This window comes from Cataglyphis hispanica, chromosome 3 (assembly GCF_021464435.1).
Source record: "Cataglyphis hispanica isolate Lineage 1 chromosome 3, ULB_Chis1_1.0, whole genome shotgun sequence".
Taxonomy (NCBI): domain Eukaryota; kingdom Metazoa; phylum Arthropoda; class Insecta; order Hymenoptera; family Formicidae; genus Cataglyphis; species Cataglyphis hispanica.
The window spans coordinates 902,360-928,036 of record NC_065956.1 but is presented as its reverse complement, the minus strand read 5'-3'; the positions used below and the strand labels follow the sequence as shown (position 1 = coordinate 928,036).

At 38.6% G+C, this 25,677-nt stretch overlaps 3 protein-coding genes across 6 annotated transcripts; 1 reads left to right on the top strand and 2 right to left on the bottom strand.

Moving 5' to 3' along the window:
- The first annotated feature begins 87 nt into the window (after nt 1–87).
- On the top strand, nt 88–1,623 carry LOC126848510 (pre-mRNA-splicing factor Syf2). The gene is made up of 4 exons (XM_050589506.1): nt 88–286; nt 542–682; nt 759–1,054; nt 1,132–1,623. The coding sequence occupies exons 1-4, from the start codon at nt 191–193 to the stop codon at nt 1,295–1,297; spliced, it is 699 nt and encodes a 232-aa protein (XP_050445463.1). The 5' UTR covers nt 88–190; the 3' UTR covers nt 1,298–1,623.
- LOC126848502 (TGF-beta-activated kinase 1 and MAP3K7-binding protein 2) lies at nt 1,321–13,418 on the bottom strand. Of its 4 annotated transcripts, XM_050589493.1 has the most exons (10): nt 12,918–13,417; nt 6,798–6,938; nt 5,467–5,935; nt 4,421–4,786; nt 3,849–4,073; nt 3,078–3,229; nt 2,913–3,006; nt 2,573–2,836; nt 1,836–1,892; nt 1,321–1,760 (listed from the first exon to the last, which is right to left on the bottom strand). In XM_050589493.1, the coding sequence occupies exons 2-10, from the start codon at nt 6,903–6,905 to the stop codon at nt 1,735–1,737; spliced, it is 1,761 nt and encodes a 586-aa protein (XP_050445450.1). In that variant the 5' UTR covers nt 6,906–6,938; nt 12,918–13,417; the 3' UTR covers nt 1,321–1,734. The 4 variants fall into 4 exon arrangements, with proteins under 4 accessions (XP_050445450.1, XP_050445448.1, XP_050445452.1 ...); XM_050589491.1 differs by lacking the exons at nt 1,321–1,760; nt 1,836–1,892 and having other exon boundaries at nt 2,137–2,836; nt 12,918–13,418; XM_050589495.1 differs by lacking the exons at nt 1,321–1,760; nt 1,836–1,892; nt 6,798–6,938 and having other exon boundaries at nt 2,137–2,836.
- Nucleotides 13,419–14,155: 737 nt separating this feature from the next.
- Nucleotides 14,156–25,065, bottom strand: LOC126848509 (chloride intracellular channel exc-4). Its single transcript, XM_050589505.1, has 4 exons — nt 24,810–25,065; nt 16,229–16,534; nt 15,778–16,104; nt 14,156–15,580 (listed from the first exon to the last, which is right to left on the bottom strand). The coding sequence occupies exons 1-4, from the start codon at nt 24,876–24,878 to the stop codon at nt 15,500–15,502; spliced, it is 783 nt and encodes a 260-aa protein (XP_050445462.1). The 5' UTR covers nt 24,879–25,065; the 3' UTR covers nt 14,156–15,499.
- Between the last annotated feature and the right edge of the window lie 612 nt (nt 25,066–25,677).

Below are 25,677 nucleotides of genomic sequence, written 5' to 3'. Positions count from 1 at the left end.
AATCGATTATACCGACAGTTGATCGTCCAGAAATTTTTGGATATGATTATGTTGTTTTGTCTACATTTTCTAGATATAGTTGGCGCTCTTCTCGGTCTTCGTGATCTTCGTGAAACGTCATTTTACTCGCGCTGACAGTTGACAAGGTTTGCGGAGTTTCCTTAAAAATCGTATTTGATTCAACTTAAAAATGGATGATGCTGAACCGAGTGGATCGTCTACGCAATCGCTGACAGCAAAATATCAAGAAAAAATGAAACGACTCAGGGAACTTCACGCTAAGAGGGTGAGTTTGCAATCGATCAAAGCTAGCCTATGAGAGATGTTTTATGAAAGTTTTACAATTCAATCTTGTGGAATAATAATCTCTCGGAATATCACTTTGTCACTTTAAAGCTAAGTAGTCAAATATTTCAGAATATTCTTTTCTCTCTTTATATTTTCATTGGTTGTTCTAACTTCAAATTACTGAATGAATGTCTATGTTAGTCTATTACATCATCGTGATTTATCTACATCATCTATAATCTATATTCAACAGAATGAAGCCAGAATGCAGAATCACAAAGAAGTTGTAGAGGAGGATAAAAGGAACAAGCTACCTACCAATTGGGAGTCTCGCAAAAGACAGGCTGAATGGATAATGCAGGACGAAGCTGCTAGGAAAGAAGCAGAGGCTAAAGTAATATAGCGGGTGTTGATAGAATTTTATATTCTTAGATATACAAATTTACTTACTTAACTTGTACTTTTTACAGGGCGAAGATTACGAACGAATGAAATTGTTGAATATTGAAGCCACAGAAGCGGAGAGAATAGCTAGAAAAAAGAGAAGCAAACAAAATCCAGACCCAGGTTTCTCAGATTATGAACAAGCAGCGATACGATCATATAATAGATTGGTGAAGAATATCAAACCAAACATGGAAACATACGAAGAAGCAAAGAAGAAATTAGGGCCTGCCTTTTATGGGGACCGAAATACAATATTGCATGGTTTGCATGAAGATAAAAAAGAAGCGATAGACAAAATGGTCACCAATTTGGAAAAGCAGTGAGTAAAATTAATGATTTCACAGCATTATTGGCCATCTTCGATAACCCATATTTCACATTCACTTTGTTTTACAGGATCGCAAAGAGAGAAAAATATAGCAGGCGCAGAATGCATAACGACGACGCGGATATCGATTACATCAATGAACGTAATGCAAAATTCAATCAAAAACTGGAAAGATTTTATGGAGAGTATACCCGGGAGACAAAGTTAAATTTGGAGAGGGGTACAGCTATATAATGACGGAATATATGTTGTTATAATTATTATAAATATACTTTGTATTTTACATATTATGCGATAATTTTTATACAAATAAGAATCCGAAGAAAATAAAATTTTGCAGTTAAATCTTTTGTTATTATACCAGCGCTTAATGCGCATTGTTGATGCGACAATTTAAATGTTCTAAAAGTTCCTCTGTAAGAAAAGAAATATAATATATCAGAAAATCCAATCAGTTACTTGGTGTCAACTTGAAAAGAGAGAACTTTACAGCGAACTATTTAACTAATAACGCGCAATGTACACACTAATTGCAAATAAAAAATTAAATTATTACATTAGTCATATGTTCTATTATAATTGCTTAGAGCTCCCCCTACAATTTATTTAATTTAAATAATATAATTTTATATATATATACAGTTCTTTAAAAATTTCTAATTAAGTTCACATCATACCACCCAACTGTGCACTGTACCTGAAAAAATAATATGTATAGATAATGTAAAGATTATATTAATCTCATTTCAACAAAAGCAGCGAGTATACTTACGTCTTGGCGAAAAGTTGTGATGATGCGTTACTCGTATATGAATATCTTGCGTCTCCCCTGAAAATTAAAGAATCATTTTTTAACATTGCTATAAAATACAATTAAATAATGTTATATATTATTATCAAACATAAAATATCTTTCCTTACCTTAAATTAAAGTCATAGTGATATTTTTTGCTAGGAACCAATGCTATATCAACAATGTTAGTGCTTAGAAGAATCGTGTAAAAAAATTTATAATTTGTAAATGGAAAATGTTAATTAATCATGCGGTATCGAAATCGGCAAATACACACGCATTTATAACAAATGAAAACAAAGCCGCGCGCCTTGTTATCTTTTATTACGCTAAAAACATGATCAATTAATCATAATTAAGTACACAATTTTTATAACATAGTTTAATAATAACACACTTGTTAAAAGTTTCTTAAAAATATAGTGATAATAAAATATATCACTTTTTTACATAAGTACTTCACTGCGTCGACTTTAAAGTTCGATCGATTAGTATTTAATCGGTAAATCACAAAATAACCTTAGCAAGTTTCTGCAGAGATTATCAAATCAAACGACATGCTGTTACGCAGGCAACGAGCTATTAGCTCTATTCTATTCCGGGTGGCTGGAGTGGTATTGAAGAAGGTTTACGATCACAACCAGCCGCTGCAGACGAGGGTGACGACAACAATAATGTCGATAACATCGTTCCTGGCGACTTGCCGTTCACTGTACCTGCACTACCGCTGGGGGTTAACAGTCTCGGCATGTCACACTCTTCGCACTTGTTCATTAGCGGATGATTGTCGAAAGTACACATGGTACAGACCCACGATGGCCCGTCCCGTTCATTGTCGCTCGCCATTGTCGGCTGTTCCGATCGCCATACTGGGGGTTGACTCGGCAAAGGTGGCGGTTGCAGATTCAGCGGTCTTGACGGTAACGGCTGACCAGTATAAATGCTCTGATAAAACTCCTCGTTGGTTTCGCCCAATGGTACTAAAAGTACAATTATTCGAGCTATTTACAAATTGCTTATAATCTTATATATGACAACATAATAAAAAGTAGATACCTCGTCTGTCTGACCATTGATCCACTTGGTCGGTCAACCTGTCACACTCAATCTGTAACATATATATTTCGCTCCTCAGCCGTTTCTTCAGCTCCTGCAAGAATTTCGCATTAAAATATGCATTAAAATGAAATCATACTGCGCATTCTTTTCTGCTATACATACTTGAGGAGATACCGAAGGATCCACTGGCTTGGCGAGAGCTTGTACTTCCTTCTTCATCGCTTCAAGTCGTCCCTTCTCCGCCCTTAATTCTCTGGCGAGCCTTTCTTTTCTAGCCAATTGCTCTGCGATCAACTTCTTTTGGTGTTCCGTTACTAAAAAATTCCAATAACAATTTTAGCTAGCATGCATACATAGACAAGAGAGAAGCGAGTCGAACCGCCTGAAAGCTTACTTTAACCACGACAACTTTCTAATTCTATTTCGCCGCGAGAAAAAATACTTGCGCAAGTGATGACATTTCTGTGGCCGCAATTCGTTGATTTTATTATACTACACCTCGCTTTTATTAATCACGATGATAATACGAGTTAGACAAATAATTTCTATCAGTTTTCATATCTGGGTCATAGATTAAAAAACGTGTTCTATATATCTAAATAATATTATAACGTTACAGCGTTTTTTTTTTTATTGATCAAAAAAAAAGCGAAGGCCACGGGTACGCTTAACGTAGCAACGTCCAGGAAACGCGCGGACTCTTGCGGTTAGAAAAACCGGATCAGGTGGTCCGCGTAGCTGTAACTGGCGGCGTGCGGCTATGTATAGCCCGGAGCGTGGGGTCAGGAATGCGTAAATAACGTTCTCGGTGTTGCGTGCGTGGGCGTAGTACGTGCGACCGAGTGACTTCCAGGTAAATATACATGTGCGCGCGCTTCTGCAATGCTATAGCTGTAAAAGTCAGAATCGAAAAGCTCGTCGTTCCGACATTACTTTGATTCAACGATGATCGATTCTGATCGCAAGTGGACTGCGTATGTTCCCCAACACTGGAACTGGAGGGAGGTGCGATGCCGATCATCGTGGGTACGGAAGGCGTCGTCGGGAGACTGCAAATTGGAACGAGATTCGTTGTCGGCGGTACGGAGGGTGTAGTCGGTGCACTCATCGTCGTTGTCGTCGGTCTTGGCAGCTGGCTCGGCGGTCCTGGCGGAAGTCCTGGGAGCGATGCAAACGAAAAAAAATCCGTTAATTTTAGTAACAGGTTTGACAAATCGAGATGAGAATGCCCAGAATTTTATTAAATTAACGATCAGATATATTTTATATTAATTGATAAAAAAATTCTCTCTACGTATATATATTTTATATATCGCATTTACATATTATATTATATTAATATCTTTATCCTTATATTATATTTTCTCTCATGAAATTTCTTTATAAAATTATTTTTTATATAAATATTTTTTTTTCTAAAAAGTATATATAATTTATAAACTATATTAAAATAAAATATAATTATTGGCAAATTTATATTATATAGTTTGAAATAAAGAATGTACCAGGCGGCCGCTGTGGACTCGTCTGAGTCGACGGTAATAAGCTGTTGGCCATCGGCGGTCTTATCCTCGCCGCTGCCACGCTACCGACGTTTCCGGGACCGATGCTGATCTGCAGGCGACTCTGAAAGCCACGTGGATCCAGGGACGAAGTCGAGTAAGTCAGACTCGATCCTTCTGACCTGATATCGATCGGAGGTTGCGGCTCGGAGGAAGGCGGCCTGAGAGTCAAGCTGACCGAGGTGTAACTTCGCGTGTGATCGATCTGCGCCCCGGACTTCCCGACAACAGGTTCGGCGTAATGAGGCCGTGGCACGACGACGAGGTCGCTTCGTTTACAAGCACCGAGTGTCGGTACCGTTCGAAAATCTGTCGGTGTAAAATTACAATTAAGCATTCGTCTTAAGTTTCTTTTCTTTTTTTTTCAATAATTTTTGACTAATTTAGAGCCGATGGCTGAAATCAAAAGAAGTCGGTGTATATCTGCATCAAAGTCAGCTTGCGAACTGGTCCGAATTTCTGAATGATGATTGTGAGAGCTTATGTGAGCACGAGTATATAATAAAAATAATATTCAAAATAAATTCGCAGTATAGAATAATGATAAGATTAGAATAAAAGTAACGATCCGATCTTCCGAGAAGAATATCACTTGGCATTGTTATATGAGGCCCTTAATTACTTATCCGTAGGTATCTTATTTATCTTTACGATTATCAGGAGCGAGATAAAAGTCCTCTTTACGCGCCGCGATCACTTTTGATTAGATACCATCGTATCAATTTTCAGATCCGCTTAATCGTATCACATATATTTAACGCTCTACATTAACATTCAGCTATTATTGCTACTCTGCAATATATTAAAATATCTCGCCTGAGAAAAATAATTATTGCATTATTTAAAAAAATTTCCTCTTTGTATATTTATTCATATATTTTTGATATTCAATTTATGAACTCGGCGAAATCAAACACGCTATAACTCCTTCCGCTCGACGTTAAATATTGCAGATACGATGTCAATTTCAGCAACGACAGCATCCGTACCGCGATTGCCCGCGGGGCTGCAGGCGACGTTGACGTTGAGCTCGAAGCCTGACGGCGCGTTGCTGCCGTTGCTATTGACGTTGCAACCGTCATCGAAGAAGCCGCGCGACGTGCAGGCGGCCGGAGCGGACGAGGGGGTGGCGACGATGGGGTTCGATGATGTCGCGCGGATGCAACCTACGACGGGAGGGATGCAACGACGTGTCATGCCGATGTCCAACGACGCCGGTCGATGGGGACGCCTGACGCCGACCGCGATGTCGTGTTGCTGCTGCTGCTGCTGCTGCTGCTGCACCTGACTCATCGCGCAGCAACGTTGCTGTTCTCGTTGTTGCGGTGGAGATGACGGCTGATGATATTGTTGCTGCACCCCGATGCCAGGGGCCGGTGGTGGAAACGCGCCCGGCGATGGACGGGACTCCTGGGTGGCCCGCAGGCTTCTTGCGCATATCTCCCGGTCGTGACTGTTCTGCAACGCACACGTACCTACGGTCAGCAGGTTCATCTGGCCTCCATCTCTCCGAGGAAACGTCGATTTTTCCGGATATCGGAGATACGTGTATATGTTGCGAGAAGCACGTCCGAGCTCGCGTTTTTTGTCTTCGGCTTCCTCGCCGAAATCGCAGCGTTCCGAAATTGAACACGTCGCGCGATTGCTTACAATTATCCTTGGACATCGCACGTACATGTGTAATGATGAGAAAGATTTATATACAATATTCTGGAAGCCTCGGATCCTTTAATTTCCTCGGCTGATTTGGATGCAATCTTTTCATCGGTGACGTTGAGGAAACCGGAAATATTATAATTTATAATTTATTACATTTCTGTCAAATTTTTATTATTACATTAATTTTCAATAAGTCTCGAATTAAGATTCGATTAAACTTGGAATTAATTTTTAAAAAAAATATGCCTTTTTGGCATTTCTATTTTTTTATCTCGCAAGAACGTTATATTATCGTATATAAAAAAAAAATCATTTTCAAATCGGCTAAAGAATCTAAACGTACAAGCGAGAAATATATCCAGTAGAGTGTTCTGTGGGGAGAACGGCCTATAATACTTAAATAAGATACACACAGGTTCCACGCTCGTGCAAATGGATTCAATGATGCATGATATAGGCGAGGAAAGAGGCGAGGAGAGGGAGACTGTCAATTCTCATTAAATCATATAAACTGTGTTAAGCGCCGGCGGTTAGTCGTTATTGCGGCGATTAGGACAATGAGTTAATTTTAGCGATTCTCTCGCGGGTGTTTGAGAGACGCGGAGACAGGGGGAGGGTTTAATAGGGCCACACTCCTGATGGACAAAGGCCACCTGTATACCTGGGCGATGCACTGGGAGACGACGTGATCAGGGAGCGCGGGGAACTGCTGCTTCAGCTCGTGGAACAGCTGCATGATAGTGATGTTAGAGCAGTGGCACTCCCCCATCGTGGGCCCCCATCCTCCTGGCAGGGCCTCTACCTGCAGGTGCCACGTATTATCGTTACATTTAGGCATCTCGTCGTGTCGAATCGATACGAAGCAGTTCGATCGCCGGTTCTCCGTCAATTTTACGCTATTAATGACCGACGCGCGCCAAGAGGATTCTCTCGTCTTTTGTAACGATCGTTGCGATAACGAAAGACGAGCCAAGACTTCTGTCTCGTAATAACGCGATCCGGAAACCTTCCCAAAAACTTGGATATTTTGTAATTCATTGTATAAGTGAATTGGGCCTGCATCCAGATCGAACGCTCTTTGTAGACTTGCCGGGGCGATCTCGACGATATCGAACTTGGATAAGAGCGTGAAGGCGGTGACCGATGTTGAATTTTCCATGACTCGACCATGTGCGATAATGAAAAGGGGAAAAGATCGAAAGAAAGACCGTGGAACCTGGCAATCGGGAAACGCGTCAAAAGTGCTTCACGTGCGCGCACGCACACTCGCACCGTACATGCTCATTTCTCTCTCTCTCTATCTATCTCTTTTTTTCTTCCTCAGAAGAAGATTCGGCAGGTGCGATGCGTTACTCTTGAAATTACCCTTCGCCCCTTCGTTATGCCAAGTAAGAGAGACGGAAGTTTTTCTCACTCTTTCAATGGCACGTCTTATCGTATTTATAAACTCGGCTGGCTAACCCATTTTTCAGGAATAACGCACAAGTCAAACAACGGTTTATTTCTCAGCATTAACTGATTAAAAGTCCACGTTATCTCTTCTTGAAAAGAATTGCTTTTATCCCATATCGTTTACAAGCTTTCATTGTTCTCCCGCAAAAATTATAAATTGAAATATATAATCAATATCGGCCTCAATTAGCGTGATCAAATTCAAATCTAAATTATGACAAAAAATCTTTCATTTGCATTTTAATATTAATATATGTCAGTATACAACGCACGCTTTTACATAAATCTTTCTTAGAAATAGTAGTTAAAAAATAGCTATATAAACTATATAAACTTATACGATTTAGAAGAAATCTAAATGTGTATGCTTACGCACGAGATGAATCATGGCAGGATTTTTTCGTCAAAAACTGCCAAAATCTGCGCAGGCTAATTTGAAATCCTGATCTATTCCAACGCGACCGATCGCACTACGACACCCGTTACATCGCGGAATTGGCAGCTACGTAGGAAGACGATGGACACCTGTGCGACATGCCATGTAATAGTGTCGCATAATTAGCCGGTACTAAAGCCGCTGTAATGCAATCTTGCGGATAAGTTTGTTTACGACAAAAAGACGCTTGCGCGAGACTGTAGCTGACAAAAAATAAAAAAAAAAAAAATGAAGCGGCATTATGTGCTAGGAATAATAATAAATAAAATAATAATAATAAAATCTCCTGAATAATAAATTAATATTACTTTAAAGAAAGGGATAAAAATATTTTTGAAATATTATAAGAATCAAATACATACCCATAAAAAAATGCAATGACAGTAACAAAGTAAAAATATTGAGCACGCGTAAATGATTAATAAATAATTAATAAAATATTTAAACCAGTGTAAATAATTTCTAAAAGAGAGAAAATATATATATATATATTTTCTCCATAATTACCGTCGACTTCCTTTTTAAATTAATTCAAAAAGATACTTTCACGATGCAACGATTTGCATTTAACTGCTCTCACAAGAGCTCGATTTGGCGAATGTCGCGCGCGACGCCAATTCGATTGGAAAAGACTTCGGAGGAGACGAAAAAGCTTCGGTCGCATTCGGGATTCGCATTTGGCACACGGCCACGCGATGAAATAAAGTGCTAGAGGGAATTAATAATCTCCACCGCTTCCTTTTCTTCCATCTCGCATCTGGCGAGTGAGGCATCAATCAGGGAGGAAAGTGGCACGTGGCGCGTGTTGTTTCGTACACAATTTTACGACCGTACCTTCTGTCGCTTCTGTTCTTAAATTAATTATGCAATTAATTTCATTCAATTCGAGATAGTTAAATTTTACATGTACCTTTCGAGAAAAAAAAAATATATATATATATATATATATATATATATATATATATTTTTTTTTTTCTCTACTTCTCGCTAGATATTTAAACAATACAAATATTTAATGAAAACAGATCGATGAGGAATTAGCTTTCCTCTTTTGCATAATTGAAATTTTTTTATGTAAAAGTAATATCTTTTGTTTTTCCGGATTTTAATTTAGATTCTTTCCGTTTTTCGCGACGGTCCTTGGCAAGTAATTCACTCTCTTTTTCGAAATTTTCGAAATCAAGTCTATATGTAAATGAGCGAAATGCAAATAAATGCGAGTGGGCAGATGGCACTCAAAGATGGTGGCCACGCGAATTCGTTCCGGTCCCTATGCACGAATCTCGCGCCGACAACCAGCCGAATAAATCAACCTGTCCGTGCCAAAGGCACTTTTTCAATGGCGTAGAACGCGATCGGATGTTACTGTCGTGTGTGCTCTGATAGATTAAATAAAGTAATTATTGGCAAGAAGGACGGAAATTAAACATATCGCGATAGTAGACCGCCTGAAATCTTTTCCGCAAAATTATTTAAACCGAAAGCTTGAACTTTTTAATAAAATTTTAACTTTATAATTAATTGTAAAATTGAATTATACAAAATCAAAAAAATTATCTTTCATTGCGATCAAATTTTGGAAGAGAATTAACTCCACTTTAAGATATTCAAAGAATTCGTAGGTAAAAAGAAATATTACAGTTGGAATACTTGACATTTTCGAGCAATATTTCCGATAAGAAGATAAAATTGCGGCTGACAAAGGAAGTTTTTTTTCCTTATTGACAGTGAAACAGGGACACACTCTGTCGCGGAAAGTCGAGACGTTTGTCGGCGATGGGGACGTTTTAAGAGAAGAAACGAAAGCGCCGTTCAAACGTCGGGACAGGCGAAAAAGGAAAAGCGGAATTCCAGGCTGCCGAGAAGATATTTGTGTCATGAAATACCGAGGAGACACGCGCAGCGCGGCTGTTTTCGTCTGGCTCTGTGTGAGAAACTCGAGGAAAAGCGATGGATTCCGCTCGGTATTTCCAAACCGCACCTTTCGTTTTCTTTTATTCTGCGCGGAATTATTTTTAAGCGCCGCGGAAATCCGCCTCTCCGACGAAATTCGAGGCCGAGCGTTCCTACAATCCGTCCCGAAGGCGCGAAACTATCGTGGATTATTTTCGCGACAGGTGTCGCGAAAAGAGACAATTCTCCCCCATCGAGTCACGGCCGCGTAATTTTCTGCGGTGAGAAGCACGAGAAAACCTCTCTCCGCACGAATTGGAACAGTAACGATTACGGTTGCTTTTTATCGCTGCGGATATTGCTGCGTGATGAATTGCACGATGAGTCTTTAAAATTACAAAGTGCACGGCTGTCCGGCACCTGTTGCTTCGCGAACGCTCCCGGGAGCTAATTGCACGTAATAACTTTTCATTAGCACAGCGACGTAATGAACCGTGGATCGCAAGTCAGAGTCGTGGCGTGCTTCGTGAGTCTATTCTAAGACTGTAAAGTGTGTTCTCTATTTTTTTTTCTTTTTCTTTTACAAATATATCGAGAAGATGTGCATTTAATAAATTTAATTTAATTTAATAAATTAAATTAAATTCCATTGATTCAAAATTGTGTGGCCATAATTAAAAGGCCGGAGAGTCGATCTACAATTCGATGTCGCGACTCTACTTCGACAATCAATGTAAATCGACAGAAGCTAATCCACTTTGCAGAGTTTAGTATGTCGGGGGCGTCAAGTCGGTCGGGCCACTCAGACGAAAATAAGGAACCAGGAATAATAATTGACGGATGAGACGCACCGTTAACATTAACCAGAGTCGTACGATAAGTCGCGCGCGACAAAAATAAACGCTAATCCATACTAAAAAACAATATCACACTTTTTCCATCTCACGCGAAAACCCGCGCGAAATCAATCGCCGTCGTCTTTTTAAATCCGTAAATGTTGCCAGGCACAAATTCTCTCGGACATCTCTCTGATATGTATCTTTACAATTATTAAATTAATGAAGTATTGGTAAATCTAATGTGATTCAGTTCGACTAATTTAATTTAATTAAAAGGCATTTTCAATGCGTCAAAAAAACACAAAAGAGATAATTTAATTATCTCAAAGCTAAAGCTATGCGAATCCCAATCATCTTTATAATTATAGGCATAAATTGATTCTAAAAGTCTTCGAGAGACTTTTTCGTTAAAATATAAACATTGTTTTTAAATCCAAATTCCATATACAATGTGCAATCATGGCCCGACAAAAACTTTCACCGAGTATTCCAGGTATTTGCAAGCTTCTCTTAATTGAATCATTAAGCAAAATAGCCGAACGAGATTGAAGACTAATTCGCTTCCTCGAAACTGTGTTAAAAATGAAAAATCCTTGCGAAAAAAATTATATTTTGTCAGATTTTATTAAATTAAATCTAAGTTATTCAAAATCAAGTATATTTTTTTTATCGTAAATATTTAAAAAAAAAAAAAAATGATATAATAGAAGAATTGAGATGAATAATAGGATCGACAAAATTATCGTTTTCGATATTAATATCGACCATAGAATGTTAGAATGTTATCAAGATATCAATAAAAGGATGAAATTGAAACTAAGTTCCGTTAAAAAATTCTTTTAAAAAACATTTCTTTTCAACAGAAATTTCGAATTCTATGCTCTTTTCCTTAGCAAAGCACTTTTACGGTATATTGTACGTATTAGATTTATGTGTACGATATTGAGATTTAATTTCGCGGTGAGATTCGCTCCAAGTTCAACACGCCGCGGCGCATCACTCGCCGCCCCAGGATGTCTTAATCGCAGGAGATGAGCACCTGGCCCCGTTGGCCAATCGTCGCTAGTATGTACTCCGACTTTAAATAAACCGACGCAGCGAGAGATGTAACGCTTCATCGCGAGCTTGTTATGACAGGCACGCGATACATTTGTTTTATGGCAGAATGTTAAATTGATGCAGTGATACAGGCCGACCTGTTGTACAACTGACATACACACTTTACCTCCACATTTCCATCCTTTATCATTAGTCATGATTTCCATCTTTATCATTAGTTAAACAGAGAGTGCATCCGTATTATTTCATGCTTTACAATTAAAACTTAAGTGACATCTCGAAAGATAAAAATCCGACTACTCTATTGAAAATCCCATCTGTCATTCTTGCCGGTGATTATAATTTCTTTCATTTTCATTCTTGTAGTGTATAAATTTGTTTTAATAAATATATATTTCCAAAGAAACGAAACAACGAAACACGTAACACTCATGTCACTCGAGAATCGTTAATTGATCGATCGGCGTATTAAGTGAAGCCCTCCCGGCTCCCGGCTTGTTTACGCTCGCCAACTGTTATGTTTTTATGCGCACAATTCTTAACCTATGCGCGCGAAAATTTGTCACGCGAATATCGGCCTTCGAGCTCGTGATATATTATCTCTAATAAATTGTTTGCGCAACGATTGAAACTGATGACCTCATTATGACTTCGATGAACATTTTTCCGTCTACGATGAAGGGCATCGGCGTGGACGCGTTATTTAAAGATAGATTTCGCGATAAACCTACTTCCATGCTTCTTATATTCAAAATGAGAGAAATAATATATGCGCATACACACACACACACATATTTGCAATACATCGGAGGAGAGGAAAGCGGGAGAGACGCGTAACCGATAAACCGAAACGAGCGATGGCCGAATCTCTCGGACGCGCATTGTTGTTGCGGCGTGTATCCATCCGATGCATTCCATTGCAGGTGTATTTTCGTGCCCGCGCGGGGTATCCAAGTAAAAGTCAGAGTGCGCTCCGCACCTTCCTTTTCCCCTCTTTCTCACGAGCGACGCCGTCGTCGTCCACATCGTTGACGACGACGATCGCCCTAGAGCGCCGAATTTTCAGATCCCGAAATTTTTGATCGGCAATCTCGACACTTACCGGACGGCAACCATCGGAAACGTCCGACGAGCGGGCTGCGACGTTCACCGCCTCCTTTCTTCTTTTCCTCGTCACCGCGAAACACCCACGCTTCGGCAGGAGGAAGGGACCGGAGCACTTGGATCGTTCTGGATCCCCGCGCGCGCTTTATTCCGGAACTCGTATCCTTTCTTCGTTTCCCCTGGCGGCCTTTCACCTGTCACCGCTGTACACGATCGCGGCCGTTCCGCACCGGCCTTTCCGTCACGTCTCGTCCCGTCCTATCTTTCTCGCACTTCTTCGCGTTTCTCCTCGCGTCAGAACAGGCTCTCGACGAGCCGAACGGCTACCGTCCGTCGGGGCCACTGATCAGCTGTGCACTGCGTACCGACCACCGCGCTGCTCGCCGCGACTTCCGTTTGAGTCGATCCGCGACGATCGCGCGCGCGATTCCATCGACCCTCGCGCGAATAATGTTTCGCTGATTTTTCGCGAGCAGGAGGATCGCGGGCAGCGACGACCACACGAATCGCGACGGAAACTCACGTGATCGCGTAGTCAAGATGGCCGTCGCGCCGATAAGCGCCGTTTCCCTATTTATGAATGGGAGACGCGTCATAATAGCTCGCCACATGAGGGGAAGGGACGGCGATGCGTGCTATTTTAAAGTGTGTAACGATGTGGACACACCGACGCAACGTCGCGACGGATACGGTCGTCTTTCTTTTATTGTACTTCCTCGATCGTATCTCTCGTATCTATCTTCCGGCGAATCTGACGGATTTGAGTCGATCGATCCTCTTTTGGCGGGAAAAAATTTATGCCGCTAATCATGAAACTAAATCAAAATTAAGATTATCGAAAAATGAAAAATTCGCACAAAAATTAAACGATATCTTATACCAAAATAATGCTTGGTCTTTCTGTAATCTTTCATAATTGCAAAGATGAAATAATTCTGGAGCTTTTTAAATTTATTTTACATTTGATATATATTATTGACTTTGACTTTTGTCTTCGATTTTTCATCTTTCAGAACGCGATGCTTACTTAAGTAAAATTGAATAAAAAGATCCTATATGGTTAATTATTCTCCATCTGTATCGCCACAAAATATAAAACATTAATATCACACATATATTTAACAAGAAAAATTTAACGCCAAGATATCACATAAAAATAACATATTATAGATGAAAACTTAACTTACGTCATAATAAATGATGGGATATTAGGCGCTAAATGTAAACACTGGTATATTGATTTTTATGGATATATAAACCAAAATTAATAATACAATAGTAATATATAATAATAGTAATAATAATAATAATAGAATTACTAATGCGGGAATAGACAGTTGCTTACGAATATAAAATCGCTCGTTTTCTGTTTTCTGGAACAATGAATTGTGTATTAGTGCGGAAATAAGCAGAGTCAATGCTCCTGGATGCCGTTATTTTAAATGCTTTCGACCCGAGAAACGTCGGAATTACACTTACGCGATATACACTCGTTCTTCGTTTGTAAAAATCAGTAAAAGTGCTAACAATGAAACGGGAATATAACAAGATACCTATATATACTGCGGAATCCAGAAGAAACGTACACACTCTGAATCACATATCTCGCGAGAAATATAGCGAAACACTCTGTTTCTTCTACGTATATCGATAATGTGTGTTTATCGCGCGTTCAAGAAAATAAAGCCGCGATTTAAAAAATTTACGATTCTAAACTCTGTATCCTTTTCATTAAACACAAATGTTTCGATTGCATGCTTAAATAGCGATGATGATAAGAAAAATCTAACATATTCATATAAAAACAATAGTTATACGCACAAACTCAGAAACGTTATTGCAACATTTTATTTCTCAAATATTGTCTATATCTCTTACCAATTCTACTTACGTTTTATTTTACGTAAGAATAATGCCTAGGAATAATGATTGGAATAATTATTTCAAGGGATAAATTTTAATAAAATTGCAAAAATATAATGGCACCCAATTTAGTTCCCTCGAACGCATACGTTTCTTTTGCATTTCTTGGTATTAATTTCCATGGTTGCTGCCGTTAGAAAATGGCAAAATCATGATAGCTTCTCCTAATCAAATTACTCCTTGAATCAATAATAGCAAAATAAAATCTTGCTAATACTACTCAGGTCAAAACTATGTATGTATGCCATACATAGTGGGAAAAAAAGAAAGAAGAAAAATGAAGAAAATCGATAATCTATCGATACTAAGACTTTCAAAGTCTTAATGCACTTATATATGTTGTCGCGTCGTTTGCGGTAAAAAAGCTAATCTGTTTACATTTGACTTGATCCCGAAAAAGGGATTAGATCCAGCAACGATTACTTAGCAAAAAGATATGAATCGATCAATGATGCGGCGACGACACAAGTTAGCAGCTGGAAAGACACGAGTTTCAATGGAAAAATTCCTGTTAGTTTTTGAGATACTAATGATGAATATTAAATTACAAAATGCGCGCGCCATTGAAACTCTGTCAATGATTCGCCGTTTCGCTATAAGTCTCGATCTCGATGTCTAATCAAAGTCACGCGATCGCAGACTCGAGGAAGGTCCAGCCTAATCATCGTTGACCTCGATCGGGATACTCGTGGTGAAGGTCGGCGTCTCCAACTCCTCGTGTTTCTTCATTTTCATACTCTGCAATGATTATCGAAAGTTTGTTTTAATTATATCGATGGATGTGAAAAAATCGTAGTTTACCGCGCACAGCAAATGTAATAATTACATCATCGCGAAAAGCAAGGGTACAAATTAAAAGCATTTGTCAAAGAGTACTAATTATTCAATTCAGCCGACAGCTCGTATGCAATTAGAGGTCGACCCGCAGGCCTCACCTGTTGCAGTTTGTAGTGGTTAATGATATCCTGATCGGCCGGACAGCTCTGTAGAAAAGCGTCGAGCCTGTACATGTGATGCATGTACCGCCACAAGTGCACCAAAGTCTCCGGTATCTCGAAGTCAGCAAAATACTTGCCGGCGACCCTGATATGTTGCAGTCGCGGCATCAGCTCGCAATCGAAGCAGCACATAGTATCGCCAGTGAGGAAGCGCGTGCCCTTGCGACCCAGATGTTCATCAATCTTACGTAAATGTGCCATCAACGATGAGGACTTGGGATCCTTGTCCTTGTCCTTCGCGTTCAACAGCAACAGCTTGAGTTTCTGTAACCGACGAAATTAATTGATATATGTAATTTCTCGTCCCCCGCCAGAAAAAGAGAAATACAATTCAAAAGTTTGATTTCTCGATCGATTTCACTTTCGATTCTGATTAATTGACATTTACGCTAAACAAGTTTTCCACGAGAGTGGCCACTTCCTTATCCTGTATGAACAGATTATGCCCGCCAGGAATATTCTTCATGATGTGTCGTTCGATCTTCTCGTTCTCCAATATTGCGTCACCATTGTCGATCAAGATAGGTGGCGGAGTGGCCTGGAAATTGGTGCGGAAATCGGGCGGCGGCTTTTGCATGTCCACGGTGGTCACCTTCAGAGAAATCGTCTTCAGTTCCGCCAGAAGATACAAATCCATAAAATATTCCTGACAAAAGAGGCAGGCGCCCTTTCGACGGCCATCGATCGTCGATGCCTAAAAGCATATTTTCTATGTTAGATGAATATATTTCAGAATCAGGACAAGAACTTAATCAAATTTCGCTAAATGTATGTATATATGTCACATATATGTATATATGTCAAAAATATATTTTAAATCAGAAAAATATATTCCTCCTTCTTCCTTTTTTCCTCACATGCCAAACATATTTTACACTATAAAATCATATTCGACCAAAGATATGTTTAAGGTTCATATATTTTTAATCTAAAATATTTTACTACTCTATGTTTTCGTGACTATTGATGAATTAGCACGTAAATTCCGCGGTATCTCGTAGATTCAATTATCCTGTCTGTATCTGCAAGTGATAAGGGACTGACGTCATCGCGCAACTAGTGCGTGTATTCAACAACGACGTGGCGAAATGTGCGGATCTTTATGTCCGCGCACGACGAGTAAACTCAGCCATTAGCCAAACCCGGACAAGTCCTACCACATTTTCTCTCACTCGATCGGCCAAATCGAGAGACTACATATCAAAGATTGCTAGAGCTCCGCCTTCGTTTTTTCACGGTTTATTTACTCCGTTCTTTGACGCATGCTAACTCTCTGTGCTCACGGCTAATTCAAAAAATCTTACGCAATCTGCCGATCCAAAATATCTCTTTATTTTCACTGTTTTTTTTTGTTTATTTTATTTTATTTTTTTTTTTTAGTTTTTCACAGACATGTTATTTCCGAATCCAAATATTTTTAATGCTGCATGCAATGCATGTTTTTAGACTTTTTAAACTAGCAGCCCTTAAATAATTTCCCACTTTAATATCGCGAAAAAATTTTCGATTTTTCAATGGACGCCTTTGTTTTAGCTTTAATCATTGAGTTTTATTTCTCTCTAGCATTTAATTCAATTGTGCATTTTTCACGCGTTCATACTTTTCAACCTTTAATCATCACGCGCGAGAATTGTTACATAAAATACTGTATTTAATACCGTATCTAATGGACAATCGTGTGAACGAATCTTTTGCTATGACATTCTGTTCTGATCATTATTCCGAGATTTTGAGCCTTCACCCAAGCGACTAAACAACCCACACATTGTGTAACATAATCGTTCTCCTTCGTAAGGCCAGACCTACTGATTGCCCGCGGTATTGCTGTAATTCGAGCAAATCGAATCTCGGCAGTTCGCCAACTATCTCTCTCTCTCTCTCTCTCTCTCTCTCTCTGTCGAATGCTGATTCTATTTTCATCCGTCATTAACAATCAAGCGCTCTTCCAGGATCTAATGAGCCGCATACATTAGAGGAATGAAGAGATCGCGATATCATAGCCTTTGTTCATCGCCGCTGCTACTATCATTTACTACTACCAATGATGTCCTTGTTTTACTTTCCAGTTTCATATGCGTCATGCAGCTGGTTCCTCGTGTGCACGCATCACTGTATTCTTTCTCGGCGATGACGCATGTGTCTGTTTTCGGACGTTGCACAACGTGAGAAAGTCAAGGCTTTTTTTAGCGCAAACGACCCTCGGAGAGGATCCTGTCAATGTGAGTGACTCTGTTATATATTGCACAAATCAAAGTTATCGAATATCTTTATAGATGGCTTTTTTGCAGTTTACATCTCAGATAATACACATATCACATAAATACCTTATGTATATTCAAAAACAAGCCTTTTCTGGATCCAACAGCACAGTTTAAAATTTAGAAATAAAATTATTCTAAAGTCATAAAAAATTGCATCTATCAAGATTTTTTTGTGGTTTATGCTTCTAAATTATATTTGTCTCATATAAATTCAGATACTCTTATCATTAAATTGATAGATATGTTATGAATGATTCTTTAGACATTTATTAGACATCTGTTAAAACATCTTTCAAAGTCAGTCGACATAATATCGGAACTAGTGCTCTATATCCAAAGTATCATTACGCAATGTCGACGAAGCGCTATTATTTCCGGAATGTACGAGAATATAAAATAGGATAATAATTCGATGAGAATGAGTGAAGCCTCTATTTGATCATCAAGCTGACTTTCCACGCGGCGGTTATGTTAAGAATTTCGAGGAGTATATCCAAGAAGTCCTCCCCCTTCGTATACGATTCTGCAAGATGACTTTATGATGAATCATTTATTCCGAATAAAGCGTGCAATGTAAGACAAAGATAATGGAAAAGGAAAATAATTCGCGCTTTAAACAATTTATCAATTTTAATTATAGCTGGTATTATGTTGCAATGTGTTGTTACTTTAATTATCTTTAACACTAATTCTTTATCAATTTTAATTTTAGCTGAGACTGTATCGCAACGTTGTTATTTTAATTATCTTTAAAATTAATTCAATCTTCTCATTTATTTTTCAAATTACAAAGAGAGCGAAGAGCAAGTAATCTGCGATTAAAACCCGTCCGTGTTATCAAAACTGAACTTGTATAAGAATAAAGTGTGGATAGCACAAATAAATATGGGATAGTTTACAGTTAATAATATTTTCAAGATATATGCGGAAATCCAATGCATTTGGTATTTCGTGTCAAAGATGCGAGTCACGTGTGGAGAACGCTCATGGTGGATCAAATGTCACGAAGACACTGAACATCTTTCATCTCTTCGAACGTTGCAATCTCTTTTCAACCTCGCCAGTCTCGTTCTTCGCCTCCTTTCTCTATTACGAAAGCTTGAAAATTCGTATGCGACGTCAGGTGTGCCTATCACATGCATCGATATCCATTCAATTCGGAATGGGAGCCATGAGATGACGTCAGAGTCTTATTAAGCCTGATGTAATATACAGGATGTGCATCTCATCGAAGTCTCGCCCTATACCTCTCTCGTTCTCTCTCCAAAATGTACAACACAATTTATTTAGGCCATTTCATTTAATTTGAACGGCTCGGCTTAATTTCGCGTGAAATAGATACGACACACGCGCATATACGTACGCAGGCGAATTCCGATCCTCGAAAAGTTGCATAAGCGGTTTACTAAAGGCGCATCAGGAGATACGACGTTTAATCGAATTCAGCATTTTTATGGGCGCGATATATGCGACTTAGGGGGGAAACAAGAACCCTCGCCGAGGAATCCCAAGTTATGTGCGTGCGTGCGCGCGCGCGAGAAGCAGAAGAATTATAATGTCTGTTATGCGAGCGCGTGCGGTTGCGTTACTACGACATTGCAACGTTACGCGGACGGAGTACTGGCGGAAAAAAAGACCGCAGAAAGAAATCGAGCGGAAATAGAAGATCGGCTAAGAGCGGTGTATGCGTGATCGGTGACATCGTTAATAGTAATATATCGCGAGCTATTTGTTCCACATGCCTGGAAGAAATTAATGCGTATCCGCGGCATTTGTCGAAGAAACCCATTCCTGGAAAATCTTCCATCTGAAAGCGAACTATCGATCGAATTTAACGAGACTGCCGACGAATGACTTTTGTGACTTACAAGTAGAAATAATGTATTTTTAATCTCAAACTAGCAGAGGTATTTTTTAAAGTTTAATAATTAAATATAATAAATACGTTGCACCGATAAAATGTCTGTATTAATCAGCTGTGTTTATACGTGCTCTCGTAAACTGAATTTTGAAAATTTTATCTATTTTTCAAATAAATAATTCATAAAATAATATAAAGATGGACGCTTCTCTCTCCCTTTTTTTTATAAAATTTCCATTCGTATATGTACAAAATATTCTTACCATTCTATTATATATAGTACACTGTATAGAAATAGGCAGATATATGTACGTGTGCGAATGTGACTTTTGGGAATATACGCGGCCAGGGTCATAATTTCACATCGCGTCCACCATTATTTGAATAAAATCAACAATGAATAAGAGAAAAAAATATCAGCACGTTCGCGAAAAAATATTACACTCGTAAGCGGTTATTAATAGGAACGACGTTTTTCAGACTGGATTTCCCGGTGAACATCAATGTCTTTCAATCTCGCGTCACGCGACGTTTCAGACATTTTCTTTTTACGCCTATGCGTTCTTTTTGTGCACGCATTTTCCTCCATGCTTCGTTGAAGTGACGGTGTTACGTATTTATGAAACAACTGTGCGAACTAGTGTCTCCTCCACCTAGACACGCTTGTAATGACCTTAGAGGAGATTAAAGTCTAATCGATCGCCGCATATGTGGTTATGTGATATTCTTTTATTTTATTGCAAATAACTGCGGTCGGAAAAATAATTCTAGCGAAACATCGTAAAAGGGGATAGTCAAAACATAATAATTAAATTATAATAGGATAAACAATTTAAAAGAAATTAATGTACGAATATAGAGAAAAAAATAATAATAATTTTTGTTTTCTTTTTCAATCTTTTTTTTTTTTTCTTAAAAAACATTTCTCTTTCCTCGCGACAGCAAACTTATTATATGAATTTTTTTCCTTTTCCCGATTTCCCCAATTCTTTTATTTTTAATTTTATTTTAAATTTATTATTATAATTTAAATTATTAAAATTTATTAATTTATTAATTATTAAAATTTATTATTTTAAATTTATTTTAAATTTTATTTATTTTTAATTTTTCTTTTATTTTTATTTTGAAATAAATTTTCGAATTCATAGATATCATAGAGAAGATCCGAGGAGCGAAGTCATATGGAAGTCAGTGGGGAAAGCCAGAAGAGCGAGGAAAGCGGAAGGTAAAGGAGTCCATCGTTTAACGGTAGAATCTCGGAGGAGGACCTCGTGGTAGCCGCTCGACGTTTCGTCCCGTTTGACACACTTACTCGAGAGACTTCGCATCGCTTCCCGAGAGTGCAAGGTCGGTCGGTTTACCATTAAATCTTCCCGCGCGCACGATTTCCACGATCGAATACAAAATTACGTCTATGTATATACCTGTCATTCAATCGTACTTTTGATTTACAACAACGGTATATAGCCGGCACGTCGACTGTACAGTCTGACCCCATTAATCGAATAAATTAAACGGTCAACGTTCAATAATCGTATATTTACGGTATATTCCGTTACAAAGAAAATATGATGCGCGTTTTTAACTAATTTGTATGTTCGCGCTTATTTATATATATATTCGCGATCCGAAATACGTTATTTTGAAGACAGCGAAATATCAGGTCGATGTATTTTAAGGAAGTTGTCGGCGATCCTTTTATGATATCCTCCAATTCAGTAACAGCAAAAATACATTGTAATAAATTAAATTATTACAATTATATACTTATGATTATTATAGTTAATTATAAAACACAATAAGAATTTATATTTATATTTTCGTATAAATTACGACATTTTTAATTTTATCGTAATTTTATATCTCGCGTTAAAGAAAGCTGATCATTTTATTATCAATTTCTGTGTTTTATCATGTTTACTCATAAGACATGCGCTAAAAGCACATTTTTAACAAATATCCGGTTTGCATGAACTACCTGAATATTTATCTAACGTTGCAATCGAGATGATAAGTCAGTTATCTGAAAGGCCTTCGCGTAAAATTCTCATTGACATACTTGAGAGGACAGGTTGTATCAATATGGCAATCGTCTTGCCTTCACAATAGAATCGACAACGATGAGTAGAGAGCAAACAAAATTTCAACAAAATTCGATATGGAATCAAAACTGAATCTTTTTCGATATATTTTTTTATCTCAAAAAATGTTTCTCTTCTCTCGCGATAGCAAACTTATTATATAAATTTTTTCCTTCCATTTTAATTTCGCATTCTTCTATTTTCAATCAACAATCGATGTGATTGTTTTCATTTCTTTTTGTATATTAATGTGCAAATAAGAGATATATTTATGTACATTTTATTGTATATATAAAATATATATTTATATATAAATAATATAAATATAAATAAATATATATAAATAAATATATATAAATAAAAATATAAATAAATATATATAAATATATATATAATATTATTAATATTATATAATATTATTAATAATATCAATATTAAATTTTTCAAGCTACGCTTAATTTATCAAATATATTGAATATTTTGCATCATTATGTAAATTATATTTGAAAATATTGCCTCAGTAAAGAGAAAAAATTTTTTTAAATATATTCTCTGCAATTTCGAATTGGAAACACTATGTTTCTTTTACGAGAAAGTCATATAATTCAATGAAATACATGTTGAAATTGCAGTTTACCACCGCGTTAAGAATACTAATTTTCCTCGGAAGAAATCTGATCGATCCGCGCGTTCCGGCGAAAGTTTAATCGCAAGCTCTTTAATGGTCACTTGTCAAAGGTGCAGTCCGCATTTCCGCTTATAAGGAGTCATTCCCCCGGGAAACTCGATGAAAAGAAAGTTTCGAGAATTCGCGCCGAGCTCGCATCCCTCGATCGAATCAAATCGAAGCGCGATCAAATCGATCGAAAATACGAATAATAAATCGTCAACAGCTCAATGCTGCTATCTAATCAAAATAAAAATGTAATGTGGCGATATCGCGAAATTATGATATCATGTAAGATCAACGAACGTGTTTACGACAACGTACTTTTTTTTTTTTAGGATACATCATAACGTGTACACTTTGCCATTGACTTATCCTGTTTTATTATTTCGAGGCCGAAAAAAAAAGGGATTATTTCGAATCATATTGAAAAGTAATATTAAAATGCTAATTTATATATCATTTTAATATTATATCATTTTTGTCATATTTTAATTATGTGAGGCATCGCGTAAAATCGTGATTTTTCAATAACACTATTCGATTAAATTAAATTCGACACTTTTTTTTTTTAATTGAATAAAAGATGTTATTGAAAAATCACGATTCTACAAGGTGTTCTTCCTAATTAAAATATGACAATTGAAAATGCAATTGAGGATTGCGGGGAATTTTTTTTATATTTTTTCAACGATCAACAATCACGCGATAGAGGTCTTGCCGGTAAGATCTAAAACGCGCGATTTACTCCCGATAAGATAGAAATGCGCTCTGACAATCGTGATAGAGAGATGGAATTTGTACCGCGGCTGCGCGCGTGTAGATCGATCACAATTTCAGATCAACGTCGCGATCTCCGTCCGGATTCTAAGGCGGGCCCCGGGAAAAGCTAGTTCAGTCATAAGGGAAGGGAGAGGGGGGAGGGGAGGGGGCGGAGGGAGCTTTCATTTTCCCGTCGCGATCACTTTCCAGGTCGCGCGCGGGACAACTTCTTGTCTACCGGTCGCTTTTCTCGTCGCGAGGGAAACGGCGAACGACGGCGGGCCGTCTTTTCGTCGTGTTCCATCTGTCGCGTGTAATGCCCGCTGAATATGCCAATGAATATGACAGAGAGAGAGAGAGAGAGAGAGAGAGAGAGAGAGAGAGTACGTGTAGTGGTAAGAAGCGGCGCGCGAGAACGGCTCGGCGCCCTCGATGACTCCATGCGTAAAGAAATGTGTAACGTATGACGCGCTGCTCTCGCGTGATCTGCTTATGGCAGCGAATCTATATGTTCTGATTTTTATTAGAATGTAATGTATATCGCGTAAAGGTGCGTATCACAGAGACAGCAGGTTCTACTTATTCAAGATCCGACGTAAATGGGTCGATGGTAATCTCGACGATTTTTCAAACTTCTTACCGTAGACACATGCGAAATGTCTACTCTTATTTCGCGGCAACGGTTAGCGGCGTCTGAAATTGAATTGAGCCACTGTAAACCGGTCTCGACGATCTCATGTAACGTTACATACGAGACTCGTGACACATGTTGGCTAAAGTGAATCTTAGTCGTCGGAAAGAGCGTATTATATTCGTCGCGTATATATCGGCCGAGATTCGCTCGCGAAAAGGCGAGCAAGCAGCGACGTACGCACGTACTGTCCGCGTGCAACCGCTCCGTCGTTCGTTCGCGAATGATTCCGGTTCTCTCGTAATTACGCGTCGGCGTTCGGAACAATAAAGGATCGAACGCACGGGTAGACGGCATTGATTGACGGACCGAATGTGGGGTGGAATAGAAACAAAAGTCAAGCGTCAGAGACGTATCGGACATCAAACGGGGAACGGTCAACGGTCACCATCGGATTATTTCCGCGCCGGCCGTTCGCGAAACGCTCGATTTTCACGGTCGCGGTATCCTGCTGGGAAAGGAAAGACCTCTCTCTTTTAGAATTTCCTGCAGGAGAAGCAACGAGGAACAGGAATCGGTACGGTTCCACGCCCATAGCGCGCACGGAACGATTGCCTCCTTTTTTTTTCTGCGTCTTCCCCTCCCCTCTCCCTCCTCCTCTTCCGCGCTAACCATCTATCACGACCGCGCGTGGCACACTCACCTTGATGATCAGCTCGATCTCGGGCACGTCGCCGTTGGTGGTGCCGTTCTCGTGGTTGTCGTCCGCCATCCTGAGAGGAATATTCGTTCGCGGCGAAGAAGGAAGAAGACACTTTTGTCTCTGTGGCGTTTCTCGTCGCTTCTCGCGTCTACAGGCGGCGATTCCCTCCCACCCTGGTGACTCGAGATGGAGACCGGGCGAAGCAAGAAACGAACAAAACACGATGGGAGCTCGCGGAATACTGACGCAGCGCGCGTCGCGCCACGTTCACGCTACTAGCGCCGCCTGTAATGCTACCGCCGAATCACGTGACGTTTCGTCGCCCGCGAAAAACGCGCCAAATTCAAAAGCGCTATAATGCCTCTGAAATCATATTTCGACTTGTTTAAGCAATGTAAAAATTGTGACGCGAGACATTTAAATGACATGTGATAAATAAAGTCTTTTTCAGATATTCATAAGATCTATTTTAGACTTTTTGCATTTATCCGCGAATTAGGTTAGATTTCTGCTATAATTTTAGAGTCGACAGAAATTGTTCATTATGATAAATAATTAATATTATATAAAAATATGTGCATCAATTATCAAACATATGTAATCAAATAATTAGATATAATATCTAAATATTATTATAAATTTTTCTTAAAATTGCTTTTTTTTTCATGCGATGCACAAATAGACAACGATATTTTGTTTGCATCTGTTTTCAAAGTATTTTGTAAGGGCAATTCTAAAAGTTAGAAATGAGATTGTTTATAAGTGATATTTTAGTTGTGAAAACAAAAGAATCATGACAACAGCTGCATAATTCTTTCTTCAAATTTTTCTGAAATGTAATATACTGATTATAAGGATGATGCTTCAA